The sequence below is a fragment of the Simochromis diagramma genome, unplaced genomic scaffold (genome assembly GCF_900408965.1).
Source record: "Simochromis diagramma unplaced genomic scaffold, fSimDia1.1 OVJJ01000753.1, whole genome shotgun sequence".
NCBI classification, from domain to species: domain Eukaryota; kingdom Metazoa; phylum Chordata; class Actinopteri; order Cichliformes; family Cichlidae; genus Simochromis; species Simochromis diagramma.
This window is the reverse complement of record NW_024387523.1, coordinates 12,408,259-12,420,867: the sequence shown is the minus strand read 5'-3', so window position 1 is coordinate 12,420,867 and position 12,609 is coordinate 12,408,259. Positions and strand designations below refer to the sequence as shown.

The following is a 12,609-nucleotide window of genomic DNA, read 5'->3' as shown; positions in this document are numbered from 1 at the left end:
AACAACTCTAACACAAGCAAACATCAGTGACTAATGTGCCTCATTTTCTGCTTCTTTTTGTTCCCCTTCACTCTACCCTACAGGTTTGGATGAGCCATCTTCAGTAGTACTGACAGAGGTGTGAGGCAGTGAGGCTCTCACCCCCACCCTGGGAGCCATGCCGCCGCCGGCAGATATTGTCAAGGTAGCCATTGAGTGGCCGGGGGCATTCCCCAAGCTCATGGAGATAGACCAGGTATGTGCCTCAGTGCAACAAAAGACACCGTCATCTCACCAGCAGACATTACTGTCCTTTAAATCCAGCACAACCAGTGAAAAATGTTTGGGGTCTGTGACGCTCACCGTGCAGATTTAAAAACCATAATCACAGTGCGTGTTTTGTATGAACACATTATTGCGCAGTAATCCGTTGCTGTGTATATAATGAAATCGCTTGGATGTTTGTAGGTGTCTCTCTCTGGAGCGGCTGGGCGGATGTGATCAGGGCTTGGTGCAGCTTTTGCGTTGTTCCCATCAATTATACTAATTAGCCTCAAGGATGTGGCCTTAATTAAAGATGTTTAACAGTTAGTCACAGCTTTGACATAGCTTTAAAGAAATTTCACTGAATGCAAAGAGGCTGGCTCTGTCATTAAGAAAAGTGACAAAAAATATGGATGTTTGTGGGTAAATACCTGGGCTGTTTAGCTCACTGTCAGAGCAAAAAGTATTCATATGATTGGAGGTGAGATTTGGTATAAAGCACAACACCATGTACAAAACAGGTGAGCAACCTTCTCACTCTTACATTGTCTGCTATGGAAAACAAACTCAGTTAAAGCTTTATGCATCTGTCACATTACAATATCAATGAATCTTAGTGATGCTGTTTTTTAAAATGTAAAACATAATGGTCACAGCTGTGGTCAGAGGCATTATGTGATATCTCTTGAACACCTTCAGGGAAATTTCAGTAGGTTTGGACAAAAGCTCAAAGGAATAATGGATTAACTTTGCCTGTCAAAGGTCAGGGTCTCTGTGACCTCCTGTTCTTTTGACTGTGATGTCTGAGGAACTCCTCGAGCGAGTTTCACTTCATCTGACACAAATGTTCACTTAAAGTAATGGCCGTGGTCAAGGATCGTTGTGATGTCACGCAGTTTGGGCCATTACCCAAGACGTTCAGCATCACAATGTTCTGTTTGTGGCGATTATTGCACTGTAACTCGGGAGCGTGAGGAGATCTTGCGACCCTCTTCGCCTTCTTTCGGTTTCTTCTTTTCACCATCACTCTCTTCCGCTATCTCACCCTACCCCTAGTGTTCTCTTCTTCCAGCCTCTGTATGAACTTTTTTGCTACATCCATGAATCTCCTCTTTCTTCAATCTGCGGTGTTTTCACTATTAAATTTCTTCCAAGTCTTCACTTGATATATTGCATGCATCTGGACAAACACAGATCTAAACTGCAACTTGAGTGGTTGGTGGAGCTCCACGACTGTAAGGAGGGTTTTATCGTTTGTTTTTTAAAAACTGTAACATTAAATAGCTGCAATGCTAAAGCGCTATGAAACCTCATCAGTGCATAGCTTTATATTCCACTGATTTACATAATGCAGTTGCTATGTTTATGCTCAACAGTTAACAACACTGGTGTGTGCTTTTTAAAACTGAAACTGCACTTCTGTGTAGATTTGCGTCGCAGCTGCTTTCGCCTGCACGCAGCTCGCATCCATTACGAGCCCACAGATAATGGCCATGCCGTATGTCGGCAGATTGTCGGGGTCTATCCAGCGCTAGATTACATGCTAATAAAATAATTAGCCCAAACAGCGACTACCCCGTGTGTGTGTGGGGGGACATTTTTGCTGTTACTTTGTTTGATTGCACATACAGTTTTATAAATTGGCCTGTTTGTTGTTTGTGTGACTCACAGATAGGCTAATGATTGTAAAAGCTATGAGTCACCGTGGTAACCGGAGTTACAACTGCCCTTCTCAATGGATGAACTAGTGAATGAAGTATTGAACTGTGAAGTACATGTGCTTCTGGTGCTTTAAACACTTAAGTAGAGATTTAGGGGGTGTGGTTTTTGTATTAAATGCCCCCCCCCCCTATCAGCAGCGCTGTTCCAGTCTGAGTAGATTGCCTTTAGCTTTGCTTAGGTCTGTCTTTACTTCTTTAAGCCACCTCTCCTCCTCCTCCTTTTATCTCTCCCTGTCATCTTCCTCTTGTTCCACCTCTGTGTTGCCTTCCTCCTCTTTGTCCTTCTTTGCTTTCGCTCTTGTTTGCTCCCCCCTTGCACTCCTCCTCCCCGTGTTTTGTTGTGACTGCGAAACTTGCGCGCGCTGTGCCTCTTCCTCTCTTGTCCTCCACCATCAACCCCCACCTCTTCCTCCTCCCTCTGCATCTTCTCTGTACAATAGGCCCTGCAGCAGCATATGGCTGTCTGACTCATGCGACGGGGAGTGGGCTTCTGCAGCTCGAGCTGTTTTGATACCCAGAGAAAGTGTGTGTGTGTGTGTGTGTGTGTGTGTACATGCCTGAAAACTTGTATGTGTAAATTTTGTTTACGCAGGTAAAATTCTGCTTAAGTGAAAATGTGCGTGGGTGTGTTTGTGTGGCAACATGGATAGTTGTTACTGTTCATGCTTGTGCATGCTTATTTGCTGTGTGTGTGCATGCATGTGCCTGTATCCATGTGCATGCCGATAAATATGTGTATTTTTATTATTTCTGTCTGTTTGTATATGCGCCTCTGCAGTGCACGCTTGAGTGTGTTTAGGCTACATCTGCTTCGGTGTGTGTCTCTGTGATTTCTGTATCTCTCCAAACATCTTCAGGCACAAAAGTCCAACCTTTATGTAGGAATGCGGGGGAATCGCTACAAGTTTAGACAGTTGTTTGTAAGTGTTTTTAATTGCTTTTTGTTTATCAGAAAGGCAATAGAGAAACTGGGGGAGGATTGGGTGGTGGGGTTTCTGGTGGAGTAGAGGAATGAGAGGAATGTTTGCAGGTGGAAAGGGGCAAGAAACAAACTCTAAGACTAACAGCCCGCTTAGTTTTAGGTAATGTGCTAAAATTGGTTATATATTAGTGTCACTGCTGTGGTTAAAAGATAGAAAACTAAAAATAAAGGCATTTATTTATATTTTGGTGTGTGCTTGTGTGCACGCATCTAAGCACAGTGGTTAACAGAAGAAAAGTCCAGAGGGATATATTAAACTGTTTCCTTGAGTGAAATAAGACTAAATACCTTCAGTGAATGTGCAAAAATGGCTAGCAGGTTCTAGCAGGGTCATGCTTTATTGCATATAAATGATCTCGGAGGGGGGAAAAAAAGAATAACCACCAAATGTGCTAAAGTGGAATAACTCCTTAGATAAACTATTGTGTGGAGTAACAGGAGCTGAAATCTAGTGGGTGGTATAGGATCTTATAGATAACAGCTTTGCTTTTCACCTTTGTACAAAGTGAATTCCGGTTATGTAGGTGCTACCCTTGAACTGTACTCCTGACTGGGCTTACAGTAAGTTAAACAAAGTGGCTCGTGTGGGTTGAAAGTAATAGTAAAGGAGAGGAAGATGTAGTGGGAGGTTAGACAGGGAAATGGTAGATGGGGAAACAGAGTCAGTTTAAAGCTTGGAGAACTGCTTGTATTTATAGGTACATAATAGGCAACATATAAAGTAGGGTCACTGGAAGCATCTCTGTGTTTCTCTCTTATTTCACATTAGCATGACTGGGTATAAAAAGAGTTTACCAGAGAGGCTGATTCACTGAGAAGTTAACACGGGAAGGGTTTTACTACTCTGTCAAGAGCTGCCAAATAATTCAGCAATTTAACAATGAAGTTTTTAATCCTAAAGTTGCATCATCTGCAAAAACTGAATGATTCTGAGAGGCTGAAGAAATCTCTGTAAGCAAGGAAGTAATCAAAATCAGATTTGTTTTTTCTTTTTTAATCATGAATGCTCCATCCTCTGAGCTTCAGTTGCTGTCGTGGGAAAAATAACAAGCCAGCATCCACGATGGCTCCTTAGCGCGCAGCGGCTTGGACGACATGCAAACGTTGCACGTATGCAGGTTTTGGAGCAACATTTTCTAGTAAGGGTTTGCTTATTCCTGAAATGCCAAACCACATTCTGCTCGTGTTACTGCAGCATGATCTGTAATGAAAGAGGGACTCTCTGCAATCCATGTCTGTCAGCGTCACCACTGAAAATATTCACTTTCAGAGCTACAGCATCGGTCTCTTTTAGTTCCCAAATGCCTTCTGAGTGTTTTTTAAAAGAAGAAGTGATGCAACACAGTGGAAAACATGCCTCTGGTTGAAACATGTAACTGGCACTAAATTCTAAGAGCATTTATTTTTCCCAAAAATGATTAAAAATGTCTTTGATGCAACATTTAAAATGTTGTTTTTGTGAAGGGGGGGTTAAGGTAAATATGGGGTTTAAATAGCTGAAAACTTTTAGAAACGTGGTTGTAGCGTCGAGTACTTTTATGAGTGTTTGTGCTTGCGTGAGTTTGTATATAGATTATGCATGTAGCCTGGCAGCATACTGTATCTCCCACAGAGCCTGAGGATGATGGCAGTGGCAAGCAAGCAGATATTAAGTTAACACTGATTAGCATTTCTCGTGCACACGCTGCTTTTATTTATCTCGGCTTCCCTGCTCATACACATCTTGCATGCTCCTAATTTTTCATCTTTCTGTGTCCATCTCTGTTTGTTGTCCTCGTTATTAGCTGCATTGCTTTTTATAAGTACACTGAGAGCAGGAAAAAAAAAAGACTCAAACTCCTTTTATGTGTACACTTTTTCTTTTCACATACTTTTTCCTGCTTTTGTTTATTCCCCTTCTCCCTTTTGTTCACAAACAGCCCACCCTCTTTTTCTGTCACCACTCTGCCTTTCTTTCCTTGTCATATATGCCCACCATCCTGCCATCGTTATCTTTTGTCTGTCTGTCTTCATCACCGCAGCTTCTCTCACTGTCTGGGCTAATCCCCAGAAAAGCAATAATGCAATATGCTCGTATATTTTGATATATAGATACTCAAACGAATCCATCTTCATGCATTTGGGGGGGAAGAATTTAAAGAAAAGAGTGGTTAGAATTGGCCCCGCAGAAAATGAAGTATCCTGATTCAGAACCTGATATCGTTTTTCTGTACTTTTATTATCTTTGGTTGATCAAAGTCATTTTAAAAAGGTGCTGCCCCAACTACGTAATGAGTAAACATTGTGTAATTGGCTCAGTTTGTTTGTCTGTTCTCAAACTTCACAACAATATACCAGGCCCTGGAGGACCAGAGTACATAGGTTAGCTGAGCATTTGGCTCTGCTACTTTATAGCTAGCACCCAAGGTCAAAGTTAACACTGAAAACTTTTTTAAGAAACCATACTGAGTAATATATCATATGAAAAGGCATGGAGAGAGCTGTACAACACACATTTTATTTTTTCAATGACACCATAAAATCTCAAGTTTTACAGCCAGTTTTAATCCAATAATATGGTTAGTTTGTAATGCTTCAAGATCATAGGTCAAAGGTTAGACATCAGCGTGTTGTTGTGAAAGCAGGCTGACGTCAGCATGTTGTAATAAAAACATCATAAAACATCAAAGTTTTAGTGTAGCCTTTGCCCCTTGGGGGGGAAGGTTGGCCTCAACATGAGTTGACTTGTAATGCTAAATCTTTCACTGCTGGTATACTAAGGCTGTTATTAGATGTCCCCAGATCTAGATTAAGAAACTTGTTTCACTTTAGACAGTATCTTGTTTTAGGCTTCCTGGGGAACTGAGGGGTTTCTGTATATTTCATTGAATCTTCATTCAATTTTTTAGCTGTGAAACTGTAAATGTGGTTCTTGAAAAGATGTACTCTGCACCGCTGTAGAAACACTGAATCACTAATAATGAATGAAGCGGTGCAGCAGCCATGGTCGATGATCCCACATCAGCAGTTGGATAAATACAGGCTCCTGAAGAACAGCCTCTCATTGTGCCAGTCCCGCAATATAAAATAATTGCAGCCCTCTCTGAATTGCCTGTTGTTTTAGGAACTCAGTACTAGACTGTGAACTAAATGTAGTTTTGCCTTTTTTTTAATTCCCAGAAAAAGCCTCTCTCAGCCATCATTAAAGAAGTATGCGAGGGGTAAGTCTTCATTTGCTTTTTTTTTTTTTTTAAATGTATGCACTAGTTCATGTCTTTTGGATTTGAATTTAACTGTCCCCTACCCCCATACTTGAATCCTATTTGCTGTTTTTAATGCACTTTTAAACCAATTACACAGTGTATTTTGTCTTTATCCAATGCCTTTTAGGTGGTCGCTGGGGAGCCCTGAAAACTTTGCTCTGCAGATTGCTGACGCGACAAATTTCTACATCACAGAAAAGGTTTGCTCATCTGCAAAGCTGCTGTATCCAAGAGGGGGATATAAAGGCCTGAAGTGCACACTAACTTCTGCTTGTGTCCTTGTAATCCTCCACAGAATCGCAGCGACATTAAGAACGGCTCGATCCTTCGTTTGACCACCTCTCCTGTAAGTGTTTTGCCATTTGAAAAAGCAAATTCTGTGAATACGTATGAAATCGTTCACAATCTGGGACACGTCCTGTTTCCTTTTCCCTTTTGCCCTCCAGTACCAGACGGCAGTGCAGCTCCATGAACGGATCCAGTCATCAAGCATGGACGCCAAGCTGGAGGCTCTTAAGGACCTGGCTAACGCGTCCCGGGATATCACCTTTGCCCAGGAGTTCATCAACCTCGATGGTATCTCGCTGCTCACTCAGATGGTGGAAAGTGGGACTGAGTAAGTGAGAAAAAGACTGTTTCTTTTGCTGTTTGGATTTGCCTTGTTTGCACCGTTTTCCCCTGCAGCATCTTTTTTGTTTGTGCGTGTGTGTTATAGGGAGCAGGGAAGAGTACATACTTCCAATGTTTTCCTCTGGATTTTGGATTTATGTGGCAATATTAGACTTTGACTCAAGAATGTGATCCATCAAAACTAGCAAACACAGACTCCAGTTCGATGGGATACCTAATTCAAATCTTACTATATTTAATTTCACATATCGCTGACATTATTTTTCACAGGCCTGATGTAACAAACCACAAATTTGTAACAGAACCCCGGCGTTATTTAAAAGGGCTGCGGGTTTGGATGGTATTCAGGTGGATCTCTGATTTCAGTGAGAATAAAAGGGGGTCTTTGGAGTTGCACTGTGCAGTCTGACCGGTTAAGTTCAAAGCATTTACAGCAGTTGACTGGCCGCTCATTCACTGACATTCCTCAGTTCACTCTGTTAAGCTGGATTTATTTTACTGGTGTCTCGTGTCATCGCCGTCTTTGTGAAGATGCCTTTGATGTGGAACGCTTTTATTTCAGCGTGCTGCAGGGTTGTGCGGATGTTTATAGGTCATATAGCAAATGTCATTATATACACTGCATGAAATAATCAGTCGTACATTTGCGCTGAATGAAAACCCTAACCTTGAGCATAAGTTTTGCCTTGGGTTCAACAATGCTACCCTGTGCTGCAAAGAGAAGAACAGGTTCACACAGTGCCCAGCAGCTCCTGTTCATCTTTGGTGACCATGATAGTGATATTGCACACAGCTGAGAGGAAATACTCTGCCTTTTGCATGTTCAGCACATCCAAAAACTCACAGTGTGTGTTGAGGTGGGGGATGGAGGGCAGGCGTAGTGCCCTGGAGACCGTCTCAACTGAAGGTTAAAGCGAGGACTTTTTTCGCTGAGGTGAAACTTCTCAGCCGTGATGCCAGGGGAGGGGAGTGGGCGGGCGAGGGAGATGGGGTTTGTGCCAGTGGCGTGCTGTGGGGAGTGCAAAGAGCTCGCCAGAACCAAGAGTTGAATTACAGTATGAAAAACGTGCACGCAATCACACAGAAGTAGATGGACGGTGCAAACTGGCAGGGAGGGCAGGAGCGGCCAGCCGTGCGAGACGTGCTCGTTTTCTGCTTCGTGCAATTCTCATTATCCAGCCCTTCTTTTTTCCAGGGAGAGAAACGATAGATTGAGGAGTTGTTTTGCACCTAATGCGTGGTTATAAACACACGACATTCAACGTGTCCTGACAGAAGCGCAGTGAAAACCCAAAGTAAGAACTGCAGTTTTTTTGTGCAGGTGTCGTCTTGTCACGCTCATGATTGCTTTTAAATGAAGGTTCAAATTCTGGTTAGACATGTAATGGCTTTTTCTTAGCAGAAACCACTCAGTGATCTAGTGTTTGTGGGTACAGCTTGACAGGAAATCAGTGAGGCCTCTTCTCCTTTTTGAATATGATGTTCAAATTAGCAAATATTTGATCTTAATGCAAGGAGCTGTCACAGCAGCACCGAGGTTCCTCCTGTTGCTCCTGGCCCTTTGATTAAATATGTTTTTCATCTAAATTCCCATCAAATCCTATTCAGGGCTTGAGAGTTTGAGCGGCGCGTGTAAGCAAAAGAGAGCAGGGCGAGTGTTTCTGCTGCATTTCCATCTCAACAGAAGGAGCTTATGAAACAGGCATGCAGATAGGTATCAGAGGCTAACGCACACACTCTCTCTCACACACACACACACACACACACACACACACACACACTCATTAGTGTGCCTGCCAACCAACTTGGTGAACTGTAATTATTCAAGAGGCTCTGTGCTCGAGACTCATGAGGGCAGAGCAGTTCTGTGATCTGATGCTTCTGCCAAAGATGCTGCACAATATTCATGTGTAGATCAGCTGCCCAGCTAAACTCCAAGTTTAAGGCAGACATTGCCCTCTACTGACAAAAACATGGAGCAACTCATACTGTGGTTTGACACACGTTCAGAATGTACAGTGCAACTTCAAACTGATTAACACCGCCAGACTTACTATCAACTTCGGTCTTCTTTGACCAGGTTTAACATATGCTGCCACCTTGATATTGTCATTCATGTTTTTTCTGTTCTTGTCTTGTTAGCTCCCAGCATAATCTTGCCTGTTAAATTCACAAAACCTGTTCTAAACATTATTCCATTGAATTGTACCTTATTAGCAGTGTCATCCCTTTGAAAACTGGATTTACAGAGTAAAAGGAACACTGATACTGAAATCAAACCCCACTGTTAAAACAGTTTTTTGTTTGTTTTACCAGGTGAAATTAAGAAGTTCTGCAACTCCACCCATTAAGAGCAAAAAAAATGTCCCTTGTTTAAATCCCATGAAGGTTGTCTCTTTCTGGCCCTGGCCCTCGTTTCCAGGGCTGCTGCTGTTTGTAGATCGCTTCCAGAAAGTCCCGTTCTGACCAATCCTGTTCTATCAGATTTCTCCAAATTAACAGTCTGACCCTGAGAGATGAATTCATGGTAAATTCACTCCATACCCATGTTTGCCCTTCTGTCTCAGTGCATGCTTATCAAATGTCTTTGAGCTATTCAGCTAGTCTAGTCTGAGACCTGGATCTTCCTAGCAGTGATGATCCACGACATAAAGGTTGAATCAGTTGGACACAGAAGCTGAAGTTTGAGATCCATGCTGAAATCCCAGAGCCCAGATGCATGTGGTCGGAAGCAGACTGCCAGATCTCTGAAGCAATACAGAGGTGCACATGGAGACAACCTCATATTAGCTGATTTTTGCACACATGGGTAGTATCGCTGAACTTCATGAGTGCACCTGTCATCTCGAATCTATTCAGGGAAAGTTAACTCTCTGCAGATGTTGCTTCCTTTTGCTTGTTTAGCGTAAGGCATTTCTCCCACTGCACCTGTCACATATTTACAAGTTGGTCTCTGCTTTTTGAAATGTGCAAAACTCCGTTTCGTTGTGCTCACTGTGGCACATTAGGTCTGCAGCAAGCCGCTTTGTCAGCCGTTTCTGCTTGGCATGCTTTGAGCCCCTTAGCGATCCAAAGTGTTTATTTTGAGTCGGTGTATTAAAGTTGTTTATATTGAGACTTGTTTTACATTTGCACAGTAAGGAATCCTTCTTCTGTGTATGAGAGTGGACCTCCTTAGAGTCTGGTCTCTTTGAGGGATGCTTATTGTTAAAAGATTGTGATTTGTGTTGCTCCCTGCTGAGACTTTAAGGTTTTGTTGTGTGTTTCCCACCTGTGACACCTAAGTTTCTCTTTACAGGCGCTATCAGAAACTGCAAAAGATTATGAAGCCATGGTAAGCCCCTCCCATCCCCCCGGGTAACGTCATTGACTCTGTGCTCTTCCTAACCTGCTGCCTGAGTCTGCATGATGAAGACTCTGGCCCCAAAGCCTTATGGGGAATTACTATAATTATGTGTTTAACACAGCCATTTACAGGCTTCTGTTTTGAAATCAGTTTTGCACTTAAATTTTTATTTTATTATTTTTTTTTGCATGTGGTTTTGGGCAAAATAATCTTCTTACGTCTTTGCCTCAGACTGTTGGAAGGCCATGATTTATTTCTAAAAATGTAATGCCGTGAGAAATCTATAAAAACCCGATCAGATATTGCTATGGCCATTTGGGGTTCAGCGGAGCTAATTTATTAGTTTTAATCGGTGCTTACATTGAATTAAATCTTGGTCTTCTTTCCTAAATAGTGCTCAGGGTGAGGGGGATTGTCTCTGCACTCACTATTAGACTTCAGCTACTTTTACATTATTAGCCAATAGCACATCACACATGAAGACATCACACATTAGGATCATCATCCATCTGTCAAATAAGATTTTCTTCTCTTTCTTTATCTTAAATAATCTATCCTCTAATTTCAGTGTTCCTCGATTTCATTAAGCATTTACTAGTTACAGTAACTACATCAAAATGCCCAGTACCATCTGCAAAGGCCTCTTCATTCTTCAGCTGTGGGTTACTAATGACTGTTACTAATCATGTACCATGCAGCAGTACTGACCCGTGTGCTGAAAGCATTTCTTATCATTTTATCTTCGGTTTCTGGTTTGCTGATTTGATGCCACTCTGTTGTGTTTAAAACGGCGATCTTCACTTTTGTAAAAAGTGTATCTTTTTTTTCCTTCTCGATAGAAGTTTCAGGAAAGATGCCAACATTTTTTAGTCAAACATTTATTGTATTTGACTATAGCCTCATAGGTGTTTGCTATATTTTCATGTTGCATCTACTAAAGCACCTAACAGTAAATCAGTGTAAGATAAACAATGAGCAACACGTTTAGGCCAGGTCACAGTATTTGCCTGAGCAATGCCAGTTGTAAGCAGTAGAGGTCAGTACTGTAAAAGCTACTGGTGAAACTAATAAAAGGCCAGAAATCCCAAAACTCACGTAAAAGTTAAGTAGAAAGGTAATGAAACTCCAGAAATTCCTACTGCTGTGATTTATGAGGAAGTAAAAGCTTCTATATTTCATCATTTGCGATTTTTTTTTTTTTTCATTAAGTTCATGCAGCAGAAATATGAAGTGGAGGCTGTTTAATGTGGTCCTTGCTTTGGCCCCCTGTGACTCTTGCAGAGCTGATTGATTTCTCTTGATATTTGTGTAACTGCATGACTTCACTCTATAACATAGCTTTCTGGTCCTGATTGAACGCCGCCCTGTGCTGCCCGGCTCCTGCTGATTTTCTGATGGCCCCTGCTGTTTCTCGAAGGCCAGTTTGTCTGCACTGCATCTCAAGCCTCTGTCCCCATTTATTCTTCTCTCCCCCTCCGCCTGTCTTCTGTCTTTCTTCAGCCAGCCTGGTTGCGGCATTGAATTTATTTTCATATGCACCATTTTCTCTGTTTCTGCCTACCGCTCGCCCCTTGTTGCCTTCCAAGCCATCAGGGCTTTGCAGATTATACACTGCTCCAAGCCATCTGCTAGAGAGAAGCATCCTATGTTTGCGTGTGTCTCTGTGTGTCCTGCCCTTTAGTTTTGGAGACTTGCTGTCCTTCACTTTGACGGCCTTTGTGGAGCTGATGGACCACAGCATCGTCTCCTGGGACACTTTCTCTGTGGCATTCATCAAGAAGGTCAGACCAAGAAAACGTTTCATTAAAGGCAGCCCTGATTTATTAACGGCATTCAGAGTGCTGTTGTTATTCGCTGAATAAAGCTTTGATTGAACATTTACATCATGACATTTACAGCCTCTGCAATGAAGCTTGTTCTATGATAATGTCCCGAAGCTCAATGTCTATAAAAGTGTTTGGCAATGGTCCGATATTCAGGACATAAACATTAAAGGCAAAAATACTCATTATGAGATGTGTGTTTAATTTTTTCTCTCATCTCAAAGTGTTTCTATTTTTATTTTTTTTACCTTTGTGGCCTCTATGAAATGTGTTTTTGTAAAACATGTTTGCAGAGTTTGTACCTAAGTTTGAATTTAAACTTTTAAAAGTTATGAAATCTTTTCCATCCTATTTTTCCAGGATCCTGTTGCCTTAATTTTCAATCAAAAATTGCTATGCAAAATTTGACCGTGTCTGCGACAGATCCTCTAAACGCTTTGCCCTGGTTTTTTTTCAGATTGCCAGCTTCGTGAACAAGACGGCCATGGACACGGCAGTGCTGCAGCGCTCCCTGGCGATCCTGGAGTCCATGGTGCTCAACAGTCAGGATCTTTACCACAAGGTGGCACAAGAGATCACCATTGGACAGCTTATCCCGCATCTTCAGGGGTACGTGAACGAA

At 42.1% G+C, this 12,609-nt stretch overlaps 1 protein-coding gene across 5 annotated transcripts in view; it reads left to right on the top strand.

Moving 5' to 3' along the window:
* elmo1 (engulfment and cell motility 1 (ced-12 homolog, C. elegans)) overlaps positions 1-12,609 on the top strand; it is a 105,262-nt gene that overhangs the window by 43,538 nt on the left and 49,115 nt on the right. For 3 of the 5 annotated variants that reach the window (XM_040020991.1, XM_040020990.1, XM_040020994.1), the window contains exons 2-9: positions 84-235; positions 6,106-6,146; positions 6,316-6,388; positions 6,484-6,534; positions 6,635-6,804; positions 10,117-10,152; positions 11,846-11,945; positions 12,445-12,596. In XM_040020991.1, coding sequence (XP_039876925.1) covers positions 158-235; positions 6,106-6,146; positions 6,316-6,388; positions 6,484-6,534; positions 6,635-6,804; positions 10,117-10,152; positions 11,846-11,945; positions 12,445-12,596 — 701 coding nt within the window. In that variant the 5' untranslated portion in view covers positions 84-157. The remainder of the gene's footprint in view (positions 1-83; positions 236-6,105; positions 6,147-6,315; positions 6,389-6,483; positions 6,535-6,634; positions 6,805-10,116; positions 10,153-11,845; positions 11,946-12,444; positions 12,597-12,609) is intronic. The other 2 variants (XM_040020992.1, XM_040020995.1) reach the window with 1 other exon arrangement.